At 40.2% G+C, this 21,122-nt stretch overlaps 1 protein-coding gene across 6 annotated transcripts in view; it reads right to left on the bottom strand.

The window, feature by feature from the left end:
• PCSK5 (proprotein convertase subtilisin/kexin type 5) overlaps positions 1 to 21,122 on the bottom strand; it is a 226,999-nt gene that overhangs the window by 26,703 nt on the left and 179,174 nt on the right. For all 6 annotated transcript variants that reach the window (XM_063181529.1, XM_063181528.1, XM_063181530.1 and 3 more), the window contains 4 exons: positions 17,548 to 17,650; positions 10,550 to 10,686; positions 8,413 to 8,610; positions 8,020 to 8,088 (listed from right to left, as the gene is read on the bottom strand). In XM_063181529.1, the coding sequence (XP_063037599.1) occupies positions 8,020 to 8,088; positions 8,413 to 8,610; positions 10,550 to 10,686; positions 17,548 to 17,650 (507 nt within the window). The remainder of the gene's footprint in view (positions 1 to 8,019; positions 8,089 to 8,412; positions 8,611 to 10,549; positions 10,687 to 17,547; positions 17,651 to 21,122) is intronic.

The following is a 21,122-nucleotide window of genomic DNA, read 5'->3' as shown; positions in this document are numbered from 1 at the left end:
CTCTCTAATAGCTTAATGTCTTTTTAATTTTGTGGGGCCCAAACTGCTCACAGTCCTTAAGGGGGGCTGCACCTTTCCCTTGCTGAACTTCACATGGTTGGTCATTGCCCAGTCTTTGAGGTCTCTCTGCAGGACCTCCCTTTGATTAATTCAACAGCTCCTCCCAGTTTTGTATCATCAACAAACTTGCTTAGGATCGCTTCTGGTCCTGCATCCAGCTCCTTTATGACAATGTTGGAGAGCACAGGATCAAGAATGGAGCCCCGTGGAGCCCCACTGGTGACAGGCCACCAGTCTTGCCCTTTGTGCCTGACCCATGAGCCAACTGCTCACCCACCCCATGATGTGCTTATCCAGCTGTGTGCTGGAAGTTTTGTCCAGAAGAATTTTGTTAGAGACTATGCTCTTCATTTCTGGGAAAATTGAAGAGAGTGCCACCTCCCCTTCTGAATCAAGAAATCATGGAATCAATTAGTTTGGAAAAGACCTCTGAGATCAGCAAGTCCAACTTTTGACCAAGCACCCTGTCAACACTAGATGCCATGTCGTCTTTCCACAAACACTTCTAGGGATAGTGATTCTACCACCTCTCTGACCTGTTGGAGAATTTTGCTCAGACATGGCTTAAAGAAAGAGGCCATGAAAATATACAGCTGATGGAAAAGTAAAAGGCAGCTGTAAAACAGCAGTTCTCAAGCCCGTTTCTGTAAATAACTAGGTTCTCAGGCACATTTTATAAACAGCAGGATTCTCAGACAGTCTTCTCATAACAGGTAAACATTCTGTCCTTGGGAACAGACATGGAGGCTGAGAACCCTTCATACCAGGGTGAGAACAAAAATCTTGGTTTCAATAACAAACCACAGGTATTGAAAACAAAAGGAGGGATTAATGTTTTAGCTGTAGCCTATCAGGAGCTCAGATTTTGCAATATGCATGAGCTTAATTGACACCACTATAAAAGTGTGTAAGTGAGATCAATAAACCAGAGTTCGATGCTGAATCAAAGGATGGGTCGTCTCCCTTCGCTTTCAACACTGTCCATTAGGTGTAACCACAGTTTCTGTGATGAAATTCTTCCTAGTATCCAATCTAAACCTCCCCATGTGCAGACAAGAGCTACATCTTCTCATCCTGCTGCTAGCTGGCTGAGAGCAGAGGCTGACCTACACCTGGCTACAATGCCCTTACACGCAGTTGTAGAGAGTTCAGAAGTTCCCCCTGAGTATCCTTTTCTGCAGGCTAAACAGTTCCAGCTCTCTCAGCTGCACAGGGTTGTTGTGGCCAAAGCATAGGTTCTGGCACTTGATGTTTCCAGTGCCCTGAAATCTCTTTTCATTAACCTTGAGCTTCTTGTTGAGATATCACTGGCACTCCTGTGAGAGCAATAGTAAGCAGTATTTCGAAGGCTCTATTAACCCCTTCATTTTTTTGGTGAGGTTCCTGATTTCGGCCCCAAGGAGGCAGCAAACTTCCCTGAAAAGAAGACCAGGTCTGCAGATGGTTTAGATTATATTTGTTTTAATGTATATTTTCTTCAGTAATTCCAGCAGAAAGATTCAGCAGTTAACATTTCTTGACTGTTTTGATTCATGAAGCTTCTGAACTGCAAATTGTTGAAGGAGTAAAAAATACACGCTTTGTTTGTATATGTAATTTTTGAAGTATGTTTGGTCAGTGGCTTCTGAGCTAGGTGAATTTCTGGTCTTATCTGAGTAGTTTTCTTCCATGCTCTTATTTCTATGGAGAACTTTAAACTAAAATCTGCAATATTCTGTACTTGCAGAATTCAAGGTTTGGTCTCATATCTTGAGCTTTTCCAGTGATTTTTCCCAAGCCCAGATTTTACACAGGAAATAGTTTTTTCTTTCTCAGAAAATGAAAAAAAAATCAAAGAAAGAAAGTTTTTTCAATACATACACTTTGTATCTTCAATGTGGAACGAAATTCTCTTTTACCTACACTCTAGGGAAGACAGCATGCTCCACTGTAATGTTCTGCTTACCCTGAAATGTCAGGACTGAAAATCAGAGAACAGTTCCAAAACTTGTTGGGCATTTGTTTCTGCACAGATTGCATATTACCACCACAGAAGCTTGTAGAAAAAAGTCTTACTATCTGAAAATCTTAAATCCCTTCTGCAAGACTAACCTTTTGTGGAAGATTTACTCTGAGATCCTTATGATAATTTTGTCTTGAAAGCCAAAGTCTATTCATCATCAGGGATGGATTGAAGAAATGAAGTTTTCCTTTCTCTTTCTTAGGTTGCTATGGGAACCAGAGGAGTTTTCACTCTTTTATCATGTAATGATAAATCTGTATCTGTAAGTCTGAGTCCGTGGACAGTGCTGCTCTTTCAGCTGCCTCACACTTCCTTAAATCTTCTCCAAATACTTTTCTTCTCACTCCCACAGCTTTATAAACTCCATATTCCTCTATTCCATCCTGTATAATGGATCTTGTTGATCATTTGTGTATTATTTATTCTCACTTTCAGCCTTTATAACTTTATGTTTTTCACATAGACCTTGTAACCTCAACCAAATTAAATAGTTAGGTTCTGGATGACCTTTGAGAGTGTCTCAGAATTTACCTTGCTAGATCAAAGAGGCTAAATGCCACACTTGGGCCTAAATGCCTCTTTGGCAGGCCTTTATTCTCGGGGACATGGCTCCTTGGGTTTTCTCAATTTCTTTTGTAAGATATCTTTGAAAGAGAAAAGTGTTATAACTTTGCTGAACACTTTTCAATCTGCACCCAACTGAGGAGTACTTTACTGTCAGTGTTAGCCTTTGAAAACAGTCCTAGTGCAAAGGTTGCAAAGCCATGTCATGGTGTTCACTGTGGAAATTTGGATGGATCAGGAGTTGGGATATATTGTATTTTGCTGCATGGAGATGAAATATTCTGTAGGAATCCATAAGAACTATTCATAACATAAGATGTTTTACTTCCACAGGTCGGGTGAGGTGAGTGGAAGAGAGCCCAGAAGTGATTAAGAACTGGCTCAGGAACGTGTGACTCTTTGGGAGCAAACTGTCAGGAAGACTGGCAGTGGAAATTGAGAGGATGACTGACTCACTTCTGAGAGGAAGACCTTCCTCCACTGGTTCCTATGAGTTATCTGTGAGAGGTCCCTGTGCTGCAAATGTTCACCTGCTCAGTGAGCTAGGTGTGTCTATTTATTCAGCATTATTGGTCACTGGTGTGGCAATTTCTGCTTGTGAAATGTACATATGCAAGCCAGTAGATAAGGCGTATCAGAGAATTTTGTCACTTATCACCTTCAAAGGTAGCCAAATTTGGTATCTGTTCATTGTGTAAGTGCAAAAGGGCATATGCAAATTGTATGATTAGAGAGAGAGCTAAAGTTGTTTGAGAAAACACTTTAGTCCACATGTATTTTAAACATAAGAACTAGGAGCCAAGACTTTTATGTTTTTGCGTTTTATTGACTCTGAAGTTCTCTTTGAATAATTACTATAAGTGGCTCAGGATCTACAGTTTTACCTTATTTTTTTCTCTTGTTCTGAGTGTTGGCTTACAGCCACAGGCTTTCTAAAAAGGAAAGCTTAACTTTGAAGAAGGTGTCTGAAATTCATTATGGTTTTAAAAGTCTTGAGAAAATATGAATACTATCCTGCAGTTATCTAGATATCTAAGTGAACCTGCATTGAGAGGTGGAAGGTGAATGCTGCAATGGCATAGAGAAAATCCTCTTCCTTAATATTTTCTCTAGCAGAATTTTGTCTTTCTAAAGCTGCTTTTGTTGAGGAAACTGGACTTAATTTTGTAGGCTTCATGATGTTTACTGGCACCCACCAGAAAAAAGACATTAAAATTTAATCAAAACCTGATGGCCAAAGGTAATGAAGAGCTGCAGTTCCCATCTTTCTGCATCAGAGGGAGCAGCCATTCATTGCTGCTCTGAAAAACTCAGCATGTCCAAAACTGGGTTACAGGAGCTGAGGTACCAAAGACATAAGTTATCATAAAGATAATCTTGGCTGTGTGGACTTGTGATGTATCGAGCACACTTTCTTGGACACTTGGTCTGTCCAATATTTGCTTTCACCGAAATAGGGATCTATTTGAAGTTCTTAAGAATTTAAACATAGATACTGAGGACAGCCTTAAGCCTTGGCTTGTGCCTGTGCTAATCTTGTGCCTTTCAGGTCTCGTGGGGAGTTGTGCACGAGGACGACAATTGTGCTCCTGTGGCATCCACAGAGCCCAGGGCACCCCAGAGCCTGAGGGCAGGACAAAGAGAGGAGGTGAGCCCTGATGTGCACAGCCATTGTTTGGACACTGTGCACACAAAGCTGTAGATTTTCTGGAGGTTAGTGCTTTCTAAGGCAAAGCTCCTATCAGCACATCCAGGACTTAGGTCTGCAGGCAGAATGGTACCTGTGAGCGCTAAAGATTCTTTACATCCTAAAATATTAGTGGCCTCTGAATTAATGAAGTGAAACAGAAAAAGATAATTAACTGAATTTAAACGAAGGCATAATTTGTATTTTAACTACATAGACTTACCTGTCATTGATTTAGTTTCTCCCTCAGTTCCTATCTCTGCTCTTAGACTTTCAGTGTTGATACAATGAAGATATATTGCCACACTGGTGCCTTAAAACAAAACCCACTCCAAACTTGGAGGAAACCAAATAGATTTGACTACATTCCTTGAGGATTCCAGGAGGTCTTACAAACAAACGTTAGCTATTTTAGTATCCTCACACTTTACTATTCCTCCTGGTGAAGACTAACCTGCAGTGTTACTTACTGTGTGGGTTTTACTGTCTTCTCTGAAATGCCTGATATGGCATGCAAAGCATGCAACCATTACAAAAGTATGATACCTCTGTCTTAATCTGGATGTAGTGTCACTACTGATCAAAGAGAGCAACTGCCCATGCAGACTTGCTCTATTCTGCTGCATATGGCATCAGGCCAGAAGAAAGCAAATATTATTAATTTTCCTGTCTGCGCAAAGCAGGACAACAATACCAGAGGCTGCAGCTGGTGGTTTGATCTATCATTTGTACCTTGTGAAAATGATTTTTTGAGCAAAACTCTTTCAAGCCAGTAGGAAAACAGGCAGTTCAGTTACCTTAATATGAATATATATTCCTCCAAAAAACTGGAGTTCTGTCTACAAGGAAAAAGAAAAATATAATAATCTTTGTAATTTGTAGACAGTAAGAGAATGCTTTGCATTTTGCTGATTTAGAATGTTTAGAATTTAAATGGAATAAAGCTTCTGTAAGTGACCCTGTGCTCAGCATAAACTGAAGAAGTTAATTATTTTTACTTCTTAGAGTTTATATTGAAGGATCTTAAAGCATTTAAAAGAAGCAGGTGCTGAATGATTTTCTATGAGAGAATGGTCTTCAGTCAGCTGAGGATCCATAAATATGCACAAAATATATTTGCAGTTGTGTGTATGAAGAACTACTTTTCGGTATGTGAACTATGTAAATGTTTATTCCAATTGCTATGATTACTACCTTTTTTCCCCACTGCAGTTTTACCTGAAATTTTCATAGCATTGAACTTTTCCCACACCTTCTCTACAGTTCCTAGAATAAATTATTCTGTTGTGTTAAAGGGAAGATAGGAAAAAGAAACCGCAAGGCCATGCAGCATCCACTTAGCTTTAAAATGGAGTCTGTAGAAAGACTATGAAACTGTGAAACTAAATGTAGCACATTCCTTATTTTCTCACCTTGAAATTGTAGTATTTTATGTTATTTTTATGGCAGTGTAATTTCTCTAGAGTTTGCAAAATAATAAACTTCTTGTAGGAGACAGGAATGAAAAATTTTGCTTTTCATGTTTTTCATGAAAGTTTTTAAATACATCAGCTTTCTGATTAGACATGAGAAAGTCATTACTGTACTTAACTATGAATGAAGTTGTTGATATGCCTGAAAACTCACTGAATGTTAAGAGTGAAAATACAAGCAAATATTTGCCATACAATGTAGGTAGATATAGGTATCTACCATAGCTACCTGACTTATTTTAAGTTAAAGCTGACAGGTTCTTATTTAATTCAAGAAAACATTATAGTTTGGAAAATCTGCTTGTGACTGTGCTTTTAGGCCACTACTGTTCTTCTTTTCCAAGTAAAACAGCAAACCAACCTCTGACTCTCAGTAACATATGCATCATGAGAACCAAAGTCTTTCCTTAATAGAATGCCTGTAAATAAACTCTGGCGTCTTAATACTTCTGACTTTATACAGCAGTGAAAATTAATTCAGTCTTTGTTTTACCTGCAGCCATTGTACTGAATGTTGAAGCTCTTAATGAGTGCATGAAGTTGAAAGTATGTAATGTTATGGATGATTAAGATTTAGGAGATCAGTGACCCTCCCAGGAAAAAGGCAAAAGAGTACAGCCCCTTTTTCTGTATGCCAGCTGACCATGAACAGCCTTTCAGTCTCCTTATGCACACCTATTAAGTTCATAATAAAGAAAATCTTCCTCTGAATAACTTGAAATTATTATATTTTTTTAAAAGTTGCTATTCATCTATTCATACATATTAAATATCTACCCAATTCAAAACACTGATTGCCACTACACCGTTTCAGAAAAAAAACAAGTAATTTGAAGTCACAATCACTGTAAAAATCACAGAAAATGTTAGCATGGGGAAGTGACATCTGATAGCACCGATAAAGATAGGTATTGAAACATAAACTCTCCCTTAACTTCTCCTCCGCTCTGCCAAGCAGGCAGCTGCCATGGATCTGGAAAACACACCATACAAAAACAGAACACAGTGTAGTTGCATTCATGTTAAAACCATCTCTTCATTCAACAATTTGGACGGGGCAGTTGTAGTCACAGAGGAAAACCTTGGGCTTGGCTGAATTCTCAGGGAATGTCTGGTCACCAGCATCACAGGAAATGTTTTATGGTATCACACACTAGATTGGACAACCAGCAGAAATAAGGAATTATGTGATGAAAATCCTCACGGTAAATTAGGTGTGCCAGTTAGTGCAGCCAGAAGAAGAGCTGCACAGACAGTTGTGGTTTGGAGTTTGTTGCAGACAATGGCATGCCAATACTGTGCTGTTCTAAGTTTTTCAGAACTGGTAACTCAAATCCAGAAAATGTCCCAAGCATGGATGGTAGTTCTGAATGTGAGCGATACAGTTTTTACGGAAAGGGCATATTTTTGCATCCAAGGTTTTCACTTCTGGAACATGACAAAGCAGAATCTGTGCTTGCCTGAAGGGGAGTTCCACACCCTCTTAGCAGACCTCCACGGGACTATAAGCATTCACCCGTGATTGCACCCTCTGCACTTGCTGACTCCTTGCAAACAGTCTCACTTTCCCTGGATATTGGGGTAGGAGGAGAACCCCCTGAAACTGTAGGGCAGCTGCAACAGCCACATGGCGAGCTGAGATTCCACCTGAATCCCAAACCCCTCTTTTTATTTAAGACTGCTGGTTGCATTTTCAACTCAGCGCATTTCCTTTCTTTTCTGTTTCACAGGAACACCAAATAAGCTGCACATGGATGAATTAGCCTGTACCATCCTAGAAATGTATACAAGGAATTTTTTAGGGCAGCAGCATTGTTATTGCAATACCTTGCCCTTGAATGAAATTAAAAGATTGTCCTTATTCTTGAAGAAAAAGGACAGGGTGGCAATCTGTTTTGAGGCATAGAAAATTCTGAGTCTGATAATAGTTCAATAGCTTTCTAAAGTCAGTAAGTCTTTCAGTCTGAGTATGGCATTCAAACAGGAAAAAATAAAAGTTCTGCAAATTGTAATAGCTAAATTATTAGAAAATTATTCTTCTTTATGCTGAATATAAATTTTAGAAATTTATTTTAAAAATAAATATAGTATGGAATATAATTTACTTGTTGAGAAACCACCTGCACCAGTAAGTAGCTGCTCAGCAGCACGCACTTAAGATGATGACAAGAGTGAGGGGAACTAAATTACCAGTACTTTAGAATAGCAATAAGGTTGATGAAGGGATTATTTACCCTGTCTGCAGCTCTGGCATCCATCTGAACATGGTATGCAGTCTTCAGAGTCAGGATCTTCCACTTCACCTGCGTTTTGCAAATCATCAGTTTAATTCTAGATAATGCAACATTTGGAACCACTGAGCAAGGTTCCTGGAAATAAACTTGATTCAAATCAGAAAAGGAGAAAGACCCATGGAAATCTGTTTTCTCATTTGTTTTTGCATAACCCACTCAATTTGAGGAAAACACTCTTACTTTACAATAACATGATAGTAGAAGAGGATCAGAGCTGGTACTTGAGGACCTCAGAGTCAGGTGTGTGTTTCAAAACATTTTTTAATATGCTCAAGCAGATTTCTGCAATAATTTCAATAGAGTGCTTGTTATCTCCTACTGAAGGACACTTACCTTCTCTACAGCTGTGCTTCTCACACACGTTTTGAGCAAGGTAGTAGCCTCTGGAACACCTTTTGCAGTGGCTGGAGTTCAGGCACACCTCGCAGTGGCCAGGGCAAGGCACGCAGGTGTGCTCCAAGTGGAGGTGGCCTGGAGGACAATGGTCTCTGCACTCCCCATGGTACAGGAAACGTTCCACCCCTCTGCTGTCTGTGGCAAACAAATGGGGAAAAGCTGTCAGCCACAGAGGGCATTTGTGGCATGAGAAGGAGCTTTATGAATTTGTAGTGCTGCAGTAGAGGCACTGACTGCTGCATTTTACAGTTTTACACCAAATGAGATGTATAAAAGTTTCAGAACCTCAAACTTCTGACATTCCTGGGGATTTATGGCATATAAAATGTCATGCGAGAGACCAATTACTCTTTACATCCATCAATCTAATAAAAAAAATTCAAGATTTTTCCACCGCTGAGTTGTCTTGCAGAGAACAGGCAAGTATTTGCAATACATTGCAAATGTACAATAAATATACAGTTATTTTTTGTAAAGCAAAATGGCTCACTTCACCTTTGGAAAGAGTCAATCTGTGTCCCTAGAAGATTAAACTGTAATCAGTTTAGTGGAATAACCTAGATTTGAATTTAAATAGCAGATGTGCAGCTACTAGCTATTAAAGCACAAACATTCTCTAATGCATGAGAACTGGGAGGTGCCCTGCTCCAAATCCTGCTGAGTCAAGCCTGTGAAAACTCAGATAACTTCATGAGCCATGTGCTGCACCATGGGGAGCAGAAAATACACATACAGCCGTGCAAAGTGTATTTCATTGTCTTAACTGCAGAGCAAGAATTTGCTGACCAGAATTTATTTTTGAAAATGCAGAGAAAACACCTATACTAGGCAACAATGCTGCACCGTAGCACAAGTTGAAATTTGTTTGTTTGTTTGTTTGTTTGTTTGTTTTCCTTTTCATACAGAAATCTTTAATTTTCCTGCCTCCTTAGGTGTGAGTCTCATCAGCATCTTTCCTGATTTACAGAAAAACAGAAATACATCTTGCTGTCCTCCATAAGGGAGAGACTTGGGGAACAATTATGCAAACTTGGTCTCACATTAGACCTGAAGTTCCATTTGAAAACTTCATCTACTGAGCCAGATTTCCCAAAGTAAGATAGTCAGTCTCATGATCAGTACGACTAATTAAGGCAGCCATATGGGCGTTTACTTGTAGTTTAGACACTTATTACTAAATGAAGTCCATGCCATTGTTGATTAGGACTGAAATGAAGTAGTAACTGAAATAAAAAGGCCGTGAATCCATTGTGACCTCAGAACACAGCTCATAAAAAATTACTCTCTATTATAAATTACATCTTAAATACTCATTTCCAAGGACAGTTCAGACTAGTTGCACATTACTAGTTGCACAACACCTCCATTACTTGGAGGTAATGGCCTCAGGTTTTTGCTGATCAGGCATTAGAGAGACAATAGGAAATAATTTTTAAAACAGAATTTCAAAAGGAGAAGAGTGGCTTTTTGGAATTTCCACAAAATTAGCTACATTAGCATTCCTCTCAACCTAAGGTCTATAAAAATGTGTATTGGTGATAAGCTTCTCTTTGCAAACCCTGTTTGTTCAGCTCTAGGGACACAGCAACATCCAGTGGAACCCACCACACTTATTTTTTAGCCTCTCCCAGAGGGATGCTTAGGAAAGCAGCCTGGCTCCCTGCCTGCTTGAGCAAACTGGCTCCATTTCAGTGTAGCACATCCTGTGCAGTGGGTGGGGGAAGCATGTATGAAGCTTTCTTTTCCAGCAGCAAGCTATGTAGGTTTTTGTTCTTTTTTTTTTTTTTTTTTTTTTTTTTTTTTGTTTCAGTTTCTGTTAACAGAGCTCCTATTGAAAACACACCAAGGGAAATGCATTAAGTTGAAAGGACAATACATAGTTGTGTTTTCTTGCACTTAAAAAAAAAAATTGAGTTCCAATCCCGTTTTGAGTCACAAGATGATTGTGATACAGATTGGTAGTAAAAGCACTACTCATTTTATTGGATCTAACAACTGGCCCTTGAGTGCTGAGGGAAAAGAGAATTTAGAGGCCAAGGGAGGGGAAAAGCTGGCAAAATGAAATCTCTCTTACCTGTTCCACAAGCGGTGCATTTGTTAGGCTCACTGCCAGCGCAGTCCAGGCAGGTGTGATGGCACAGGTGACAGTGCTGCTTGAATTCAAACTTTCCCCTGGGGCACTGCACAACACAGCCCCCGTCATCAAAGACTCTTTTAAAGAAGACAGAGGCATAATTACAAATCTAGCTACTGTTTGTTCTTTAAATCTAAAGGAAACTAAAAAGAAACTCAATAAATTCTTCTCTCACTCTATTTACAAATCCTTGAACTTCAAGACTTTGTTTTCCTGATTTTATTCATAGCATTTACTATATGAAAATGTTTTAAACATGAATCTTAGACTTCAAAGACCACTTTTTGGTCCTTTACCTAGATGTCCTTATGTCACAGTCTCTGACAGTGGTCCCATGTGTCTTCTAAAAGGGAAGAAATACTTGGTCTTTGTGAAGGAATAACCCATCTGTTTTAAGATTTTTAAGGCCTTTAAAAAGTCCTATGGCTTGAGTACTATGACCTTGTACATGAAGTCAAATATCTGTCTGAATATTGGCCTTCAGGAACTGTGTTTTTAGTCTTACATGTTGTTGTGACTTAGGAATGGTATTTAGTAATTTAGTTTTCCCACTGAAACACTCCAAACCATGCTCAGCTGCCTGTTCCCCCTCCTCTGCTGGGGATGGAGAGGAGAATTGGATGGACAAAAGGTAAAGATCACCGGCTGAGATAAGACCAATTTACTGGAAACAGCAGAGAAATAAGATAATGAACAGAAACAGGAACAGTATAAATTACTATAAAGCTCACAACAGGTGAGCAATTTTCATGCCAGTGCTCACAACTGTACTGCAGGCAACCCCTGACAATACCTGCCCTGGAAAGGGACCCCTGGAAAGGGGGTTCCAAGAAATTTCCACTGGAAAGGCACCCCTTCCCCCACCACTGGAACTAACAGTGCAGCAGTTTAGAAAATCTTCCAAGTCCTGACCCTGCCTCCTCTGACTCCTGCAGAAATTAACTCCATCCTGGCTGGAACCAGGACGTGATTCATCTCTGTATCATCTGTGTCTTGCCCATCTGACACCTTCCAGTTATACACACACACACACAAACAGATATATATGTACGTATATATATACACACATACACACACACACATATATATATATATATATATATATATGTAGACACACACGAGCATAGGCATAATTTCCATCGTCAACAGCTGTCCCTCCAATATGTCTGTGAAATTCATCTAGTCCAAGACTGTGGGTTCTGCCCATCCTAGACCTTCCAGGACAGGAGGGCTGGTGTGCTGCCAGCTGGTTGCTACATCAGGAACTCACAATTAGTGTATCTGGAACTGGCTGTGCTCATTTTCCATGGTAGTTATGGAATACTCTGTGCGTATGTAGTGTCATTCAGCAACAGATATTATACAATTCAACATTACAGACTGTTCTTGCACAAAAAAATCAAATCCCCTTGAGTAATGTATTGTGTTTCCCTGGCCCTCTATCCTCCAAGGTCACCAGGTCCCACAGATGGGTTCACTTTTGCTTGAGGCAGCACTAAGTCAACCTGTCTTCCATAACATTCCTCATGTGCACCATGGAGACTTTATCCCCTTCTAGAGCACTTGGGGGTGTGTTTGGGCAGGGTGAGCTCTGCTGGCAGAGCCTCAGGTGTTCATTAACCACGTGGCCTTTGCTTTTTACCTGTGCTGCCTTGGTCTTTCTCCACAGGTCCAACCACCTCCACAGACAGTTTGCTATCATTCATTGAGTCAAGTGCAAAGGCAAAGGGAGTGCTGGCCATTTCTCTCATTCAATGATATCTACAGCCTGCTGAATTGCTTTCAGCTCTGCAGTTTGACATGATCTACCTCAGTATCTTCTGTGACTTGTGTAGAATACTTCTGTAGTTCTGTGTAGAACTTTTACAGTAACTTCCCACTTTCAATGTATCCCTATATTACTTTTCATTTTCTTTCAGCCAATTATATTGTGGGGCATCTTCAGCCTCTCGCTTTCTCCTCCTCTGATGATGATGATGAAATTTTCACCTTTGGGCCAGTTCACGATGGCTTCCAAGATCCCTGGGCACTTGTGGTTTCCTGTTTGAGATCATGGTGCAATTGGTGCAATCCACTAATTCCATGTGGCATGGTGAAGGAGGTGTGGAAGGGACTTCCTCTTTGAAATGCAGCCATCTGCTGACAGTCAGAGTGCTGAGAGGGGCTGTGCTTCTTCTAAAACAGCCTGAACCCCCTCATAAGCCGTCAGCATGTCCTTTTCGTGTGGGGTGTATCAGGCTTCAGACCTGCTGTGTCCCCAGCTCCAGAACCCTGGTGTTTGTCCTCTATTCTCCCCTGAAGCTGTTTGCCAGGAAGGACCATTCTCCCTGGCTGCAGCATGGAGCATATTTTTTGTCCTGTCCTGACTGGCCCAGGGACTACTGCATTAACAATCTCCTGTTTAGTTTGCTCAAAAGCTTGTAGCTGCTCAAGACCTCTCTGAAAATCATTCTTCTTTCCTGCCACGCGATAGAGAGGATGTGTAATCTGACTGTAATCTGCAATATGCATACTTCAAAACCCCACAGCACTTAGGGAAAGCTCATGGAGTTTTCTAGCTCCTTGGTGTGGACATACCTGTTATTTTGTTGACCATATCCATTTTAAACTGACAGTGCTCCTCTTGTAATGTTGCTCCTAACAACTGAGTTTCTTGGGACTTCCCTTTGCCTCAGTTTGTTTTGTGTTAAAGCCTTTGGGATGATCTGTATTATTATCTCTTGGTTCTCTAATTTTCTCTGCTGTGTTTCTCCAAACAACGATGTTATCAATGTATTGCAAGTGTTGCTGAAATATCCTCTCTTGAGGCAATCTCTGCTAAGGGTTCATGGGCCAGTCACAGTGGGGTGTGTTTGCCATTTGTTCCCAGTCAGGGTCACTTCAGTTTCCAGTACAGTCATGTGTTGGGATCCCCCTGTCCTCCCAGAAATAGAGACGGATTCTGCCCCTCAATATCTTGATGGCATCAGAGTACACTGTGCACTAGTGCCAGCTACAACCTTACACTCCTGCGGGTCTCTATGCCAGGTCATGGGATCCACACAGTCCAAAAGGTCTGATTGTCCTTTTCCTCCCCCTGGCTGGAGACAGGGCCCTCCAGGCCTGGTCATGGTACTCATTGCTTGCTTCTTGCAAATATCCACTGGAGAACTTCAAGAGGATTGGAAGTAACATCAGCTCTCTTGTTCTTGTCTGAGTGCTTGTCCAGTGGGAACTGGAGTGGCATTGATCCTTGAAGAATTTCCTGTGATGGTTGCTCTTCCTCTCAGCTCAGGTGCCTATGTTGCCAGGGCAGAGGGGGGTTTTCCATCCCACTTCCTCATGTCTTCTCTGTAGTCACACAGGAAAAAACACAGGAGTTTTTTGTTGTGTGTACTGTCTCTTCCACACAGTGGGACACCTGCTCCGGGTAGCAGAGGCTCTGCTCTGTATTGGTGGGGCATGGGACTCTCTAACTTTCTTGAGACTTCCAAACCAGTCTTGGACAATCTTTCCACAAGGATTTCCTGATTCCTCTTCATTCATCACAAGACAAACTGAATTGGTCTTGGATTTCTACTTTTGTGTAGTGTAGGGGCAGCTGCTACCTGCGTGTGTTGTTCCCCTGTTTCAGCTGGAATTTGAATGGCTGTGGTGCTGGTTGGTCTGATCTCCTCCTCCTTTCCCTGAGGGCACTGTCTGATGTTGATCTGTGTCCAGTAAAGAGTAACCAGGGTCTATCACACTGCAATAAGTCGCTCATCTATGGAGTTGCCCCAGCATTTTCCTTGCAAATATTCTCTCAGTTTATTAGGGTCCTGTAGTTGTTCGAGGATGAACTTCCAAACCATTGTAAGAGAGAATTTTCCCCCAAACAGTGCCATTTTCTCCCATATTCTATGCCACTCAAATCTACCCACACGCAGGGCAAATCTTTTAATGACCTTCCTAGAAATTGCTTTCTTGACCCTAAACATGGTGTAGACCACACCAAGGAGACGTACCAGAGGCAGCAATAAGAACGTGCATTCTTTAACATCCAAAGGAAATAAAAAATTCTGAAGGAGAAAAGGGAGGTGAAAACACGGGGAAAATAATCCTGTCCTGTTCTCCCACAGGCTAGGTATCATTATTCATGTGTTCCAAAAAGTAGATAAAGGTAGAAGATTCCCTGAGATAAGGGTAGAAGAGGAGCTTTGGATGCACATCCCAGATAACCCTCACTTCCCCTGATGTTGTTATGTGATAGGCTGCTATCACACAGAACAGCAAGAGAGCAATCCTGATCCTTCTCCCTGCTCCAAAACGGAACACTGTGATGAGCATCTCGAGCACATATGGAGGCACAGACAGGGTCAGGAACCACATCCACGGATTAGACAAATGCTCAGATCTGTTGTTATATCAACCCTTCATGGCTGCTGTGGTTTAGCAAAGAGATTTCCCAATGGGAAATTGATTTAGCAATGGGATTTAGTGCTCCCACCAAAACACTCCAAGCCACATGCTTCTTCCTCACTCTCCCATCCCTGTCCCCCGAGGTGGGATGGAGAGGAGAACTGGAGGCATGAAAGGTGAAGAACATGGGTTGAGATAAGAACAACTTACTGGAAACAGCAGTGAAAAATGCAAATGAAGACTGGCAGCAAGAATATCAACAGTGGGGTGCACTGCAGTGGGATGATTCCCGTGCCTGCACTCCCTCGGTGTCGTGGAGCCCCTGACAAACCTGACCGTGCCACGCTCCGGGCTGTAAAGGGACCCCTTCTCCCTCCCCTGGAAATTAGGTCAGGTAGCATGGAATAACCTCCAGCCCTAGCCATGCTCCTGTCTACTGCAAAAATTAACTCCATCCTGGCTGGAATCAGGACATACATCTATCCATAAGTATGTAGGAGTCTGGCTGCTAAATTATTTCCTTTTGCTGAATAATTAAATATTTGCTAAAGAATCCTTCTTTATGATGAAAATTTATGGTCCATTTTTCACATTTTCTTAATGTCTAATGTTTTAATCTGCTTGGGAGAAAATAGAAATGCATCAATTCGTGCATCATTCAAAGACTACTGAAAGAACATAAAACAAGTTGGCTAGATTTCAACTGTTTCAAGTGTTTTCCCTCCTAAGAAAATAAGAAAGGAAATGCTGTAATCCTCTACACGTAACTGCTTTCACCACTTTGCTGTCTGAGGCCCTGGGACTCAGTTTCTAGAGAAGTTGAGTGCCATTTAGGCCATTAGTACAGGGCTTTGATTGCACCTAGACAGCAAAAGGCTTTCCATTCTATTAAGACAGGGCATGTTTTCTTGGAGTCAGCCAATGGCATTAGAGAATATCTGCAATATATCTCCATAAATTTCATTTGCTATGATATTTTTCAGATTTATTCTGAAAGAAAAGAAGAAATGTGACGGAGGTGCTGGAGGTAGCTGCACTATGCTTATATGGCATGCAAATATTAGTTCAACTACATGTGCTAGCTCTAATGATAGCCATCCTCAAAAGCAGCTCTCACAGTGGTAAACTACATTTTCTTCCTCTTTGTTATGTTTCCCCTAATGGGAAACACCTGGTCAGATCTTGTCACTAACCCTGGCTCAAACTATAAACAGATGGACAAGGAATTTTGTGATAATCAGTTTGTCCGGGTAAAAAACAACAGTTTCTTAATTTTTCTTTCAAAAAAAGCAAGACAAACCCAGGTAGCAGCATTTTCATGTCTCAAACAATCTGACAGAAATTTTACTTATTAAAATAAATTGACATCTATCCTGAATTTTCATAAGGAGCTCTTGCCTCTGGCAAGGTTTCTCTGTAATATTATTTCTTTCACTATAGACTCTTCCATTTAATATGACTTTTTCTAGCAGCTTTCATAATGCACCGAAGGGTCTCAGAAAACTTTTTGAAACCTTAGATACCAAAATTCAGAATTTTTAGAGAATTTATCATAGTGGTTAGAACAACATCCTTCCGAAAGGTCTCTGAGACCTCATTACTGCAAACACCTCTTTGCTTTGTAAATATCTGCATGTGAGGCTCACAAAATGGGTTGCAACAGGCAATCTAATTTAAATGCCATTGTGAATAGGAGAAATCCACTACACAGTCCAAATTTCTGTCCAGATTTTCTCTGGTCTCACTTCTGATGTCACAGAATTTGATAATGCTTCCTCACTTACAAATTTGTTTGGACTCCATTGCTCCTGGTTTGTCATTCATTGGCATAGTCATATAATAGATATTTTCAGGGCAAACTGCAGAATTGCTTAGGGATTTTCTTTCCTTGCCTTAGATGATCTGATCCTGTTTTCATACCAGTGGAAATACCAGCTGGCTACAAAACAATCCAATGCAACAGAACCAGAGTTATTTGTGTGAGAACAGAGCTATGCACAGGACGTGTATAAAACCAGTGGTCTTCTGGAATAGGAGTGACGTGCCCTAAACATAAAGCTCTGATTTCTGAAGCCCTGTAGAAAACTTCTTTCTTGTTGTCTTCAATCCTCATGTCAGATTAGAAGCACTGGCCAGCCCACACCTCAGCCAGGGAATGATTTTTAGGTGCTATGAATGTCTCCCAGAATTAGCCTCAGCATCCCTGCTCATGCCTTGAGCCAGTCCTCATAGCTGTGTAGAGCTACAGATGCCCTAAGTTTTGTCATTAAAATTGCCAGTTGTGATTCCAAGAATTATGGTTTAAAAAGGATGAAGATGAAAGAAAGTCTATTTTACATATAGAAAAGAATTTTTTCTTTATCTGTGGGAATGCTGCTCTAAACATTAATTGCTTGTGTAGCCAGCTATTTTGTTCACATAAAAATTGTTTACTCAAGTCCTGTGGATTTTTTTGCCCTAGACACTTCTTGCTTCCTTATTCTCTGCTAAAAAGAACACAGCCCCTTCTCCAGATGATAATGTGAGATCTTTGTACTGCACTGGTGATGGGAGACAATTACCTTGTGAGTGGGCAGCTGATGCAGTTGTCTGGCTCAGGTCCAATGCATTTCTGACAGGATGTGTCACACAACTGGCATTCTTGGGAATCGTCAAGATATTCGCCTGGCAGGAAAAATGGTTTATTTCAGATCAACCTTCTCACAATTAGAAAAAACAAAAAACAAAAGGAAGAGAAGAAAGAACCAATCTTTCCAGGCTGGAAAACATAGTGATGAAGAGGAATTGGATCTATTTTAAATTACTGAAATGAACACATTTCCCTGTGACATCAGGAAAACAAGTACTGGCTCCCTTGGGGAACCAGGATAATCGCACCTGTTTGTTTGTTTGTTTGTTTGTTTATTCTTTTCCACATGAATTTGAGAAAGAGTGGGTTTTGTTGTTTTTGTTAGTTTGCATCAGTTGAAGTAATGGGACTCTTAAGATTCACTAGTTACATCAAAATTAGTGCTGCTGAGGGGTATTCATTATGTCGTGTCTTTTGAGCTCGCTTTCAAGGTTGGAGAGTTTGCTGTCATGGGTGTGGGTATGTTACGTGAGGAGATGGACTTCAGCAAGCTTCCATCACCTGTTGGTGCTTCCCAAAGCTCCAGCTGTAGCATAGTTTGTCTCAGCCCTGGGCTGCTGATGGCAGACTCCCTTCCTAAAGGACATAGTCTTTAATTTTGGCTGGATTGAAACTTGGTGCAAAAGTGCACAATTTTGACTTGAAAAAGATTTTATATTATACGAATTTCTACCTCACAATTGAGATAAAGATGTAAACATTTCCAGATCATGAGTACACGAGTACTACCATGCTGCTGAAGTGCAAAGTTTGGCTCTTTACTTACTGAATATTAATTAAAACACTGGTACAAACTGGTAAACTGCATGCCTACTAACTCTTAGGGCAGAGATTTGGTAAGTAGTATGAATACTTTATCTCTGTGCAGCGTCATGTGGGGACAGTAAATTGATTTATCATGCAGTTTTATAAAGCTCAACATTGGATCTTTTATGTCAGTTTGTTTTGGGAAAATTTATTATAACCGAGTGTATATATTTAAGGAATTGGCTGTTCCTTCATTCTTGAGTAATGGAAGAGGCTGGACAAAACGTCCTATATAATACATAAAACCTGCAGTTTCTATGGATACTTCAATATCAAGCAACTCTTTCCACTTGCATTGCTGCTGGAAAATCCAGATCTGGCAAATACAGTGAACTTTAGGAATCAAAACACAAATATGGAATGACTGGGGTTTGGCTCTCACTTGCAGTCAGTTCCTTACATTTGAGGAGCAAAGGCACCATACAAGCAAACACTTATACCAACTCAAAACAATGTAGGGAGGAAATATTTTCTGAAATACTGCAAATTATGTTTTTTGCCTGTTGTGTTTTGAACAGTTGTGTTTTTACATATTAAACAGCAATAAAAAAATTATAATAGTTGAAACCTCTTACATACCGAAGGGGATGGGAACAGCAAAGTTGTAAAGGCAAACTGACTGCCCTGGGTGAAACCTGGGGTACCCAAAATGTAGGCAGAGATGTAATTGTTTTGTAATGGTTTGTGTGTCTTCTAAAGAGAGGAAAAAAGTAAAAGACAAACCAAAAGCCAGAGATAAAACCACATAAACCATGAAGACGACGCTTCTCAGAGGCTGGTCTGGGATCAGTGCTAGCTGGTCTGATGAGATCAGGGAAACAGGAGTCTTTGCAAACATGTTCAGACATTTTTATAGTTCTCCTTATCCAAAGAGCTATTTGTATACATCTATCTCTGTATCTCTCTATATATCCATGTTTCTATTTCCATGCATTTCTGTAATCCCTTGGATGCCCATAAAGGCCAAAACTTGAATTGTGTTCCATGACTAGTTCCATGGAACTGGTGCAGCATTTCTGAACTGCAACACTGCATCTTTTATGAGTAATTACTTTATAGTGGACTAAACCTAAAAACATTAGAAAAGCTGTCAGACAAATAATTCAGTAGGATTCTAAGTTTTTCTAGATGTTGCCCAGATAACATTGTTGTATTAATGCATATCTATCATAATACCAAATATTTATAATTCTCACCTTCTAGAAAAAAATGATGTGGCCTTCAGACCATAGACAGATTTGGTTAATGTAAACCTCTCGAGCCTTTTTGATATGTAGCCAGAGGATGTAACATGGAATCCCACATTCTCAAATGTTTTATGGGGTTTTAATATATAATTGTGTCCTGGCCTAGGAACAGTACTCCCCAATTCTCTGACCTCACTGGGATTTACCTAAGCCAGATACCTAAGCCACTTGCTTTCCTTCCTTCCCCTGCTCTTTCCCCTCCCCCTTTCCCCTCCAGGGATGGAGTTGAAAATTAGAGGCACAAAAATGTGAAAATCACAGGCTGAGATATGAACAATTTACTGGAAGCAGCAATGAGATAATAAAACAGTAACAGCTACGATGCTAATAACTAAAGGTTGAAATTATTACATGGAAAATAATACCGGACTGCTTTGCCCTCCACCCTTTCTCTTGCCTGTGGAAGGCGAGAACAAGTCCCTTTGCTTGCCCCTCAAAAGTGATGTGAGGTGGTATCCAATAATATAAGGGTCTGGCCATGCCCCCTTCCCAGATAGTATAGAAAATTAACTTTGTCCTGCCTGAAACTAAGAAAAATTTTATATATATATATATAATATATATTATTCCTATCTATCTATCTATCTATCTATCTATCTATCTATCTATCTATCTATCTATCTATCTATCTATCTATCTATTGACACACAGACATATATATTTGGACAATAATACAACCAAGAAAAAAAATGCAGTATCTGAAAAGATTTTCCTTTGCAGGTTTAATGTTTGAAGGTTTTTTCCTATTGGATTTACATCACTGGGAAATCTGTCAGAGTTGCTTTATTACATTATTGTTTCTCTGATGATGTTTTGTGATATGTATTAGAAAACTTTTCTATTTCTGCTTTACTTTATTTTCACTCACTACCTGAATGCTTATCCTATGTGCCTATCCACTGTACCTAAGCTAATAATTCATACACCTCAGCTATGCATTCACATATAGCAGAAGTACTTTAGTTTTTAAAGGGTTTAGTTCTTTCTATGTTATTCCTTTCATTGGAAGTGGTGTAATTCATTTCAGCTGTGCTTGGAATAGTGCCAGGAAGACCAGTTCTGTGGCTCTGAACTGAAGCATTTTAATGAATACTATTACAAGAATGTGCACCAGAAAATACTTACATATTTGGCTGTCTGAATTGCAAATCACATCTAGAACTGTAGATCTAACACGCTAACAAAACAGGTTTTGGTGGATATTCAAAGAGTTAACACTGGAATTCAAGAAAGACTTTTAAACTATTCCACAGGGCAGTTCAACCATCTGCCAGAATTCCTTGTGAGCAATTCACCTAGATAAATACAGGCTGCCAAAGCCTCAGTCCTTTCATTATTTTCTGTATTAAAATATGTATCTGTCTAACATACTTGATAAATACTCTCAACAATGTGTCTTCATGTAGCTTTCAATCAGGCAATGATCATCAGTTACTTTGGATCATCTCATATT

The sequence above is a fragment of the Melospiza melodia genome, chromosome Z, assembly GCF_035770615.1.
Source record: "Melospiza melodia melodia isolate bMelMel2 chromosome Z, bMelMel2.pri, whole genome shotgun sequence".
Lineage (NCBI taxonomy): Eukaryota > Metazoa > Chordata > Aves > Passeriformes > Passerellidae > Melospiza > Melospiza melodia.
The sequence above is the reverse complement of the archived record's forward strand: the minus strand, read 5'-3'. Positions and strand labels throughout refer to the sequence as shown.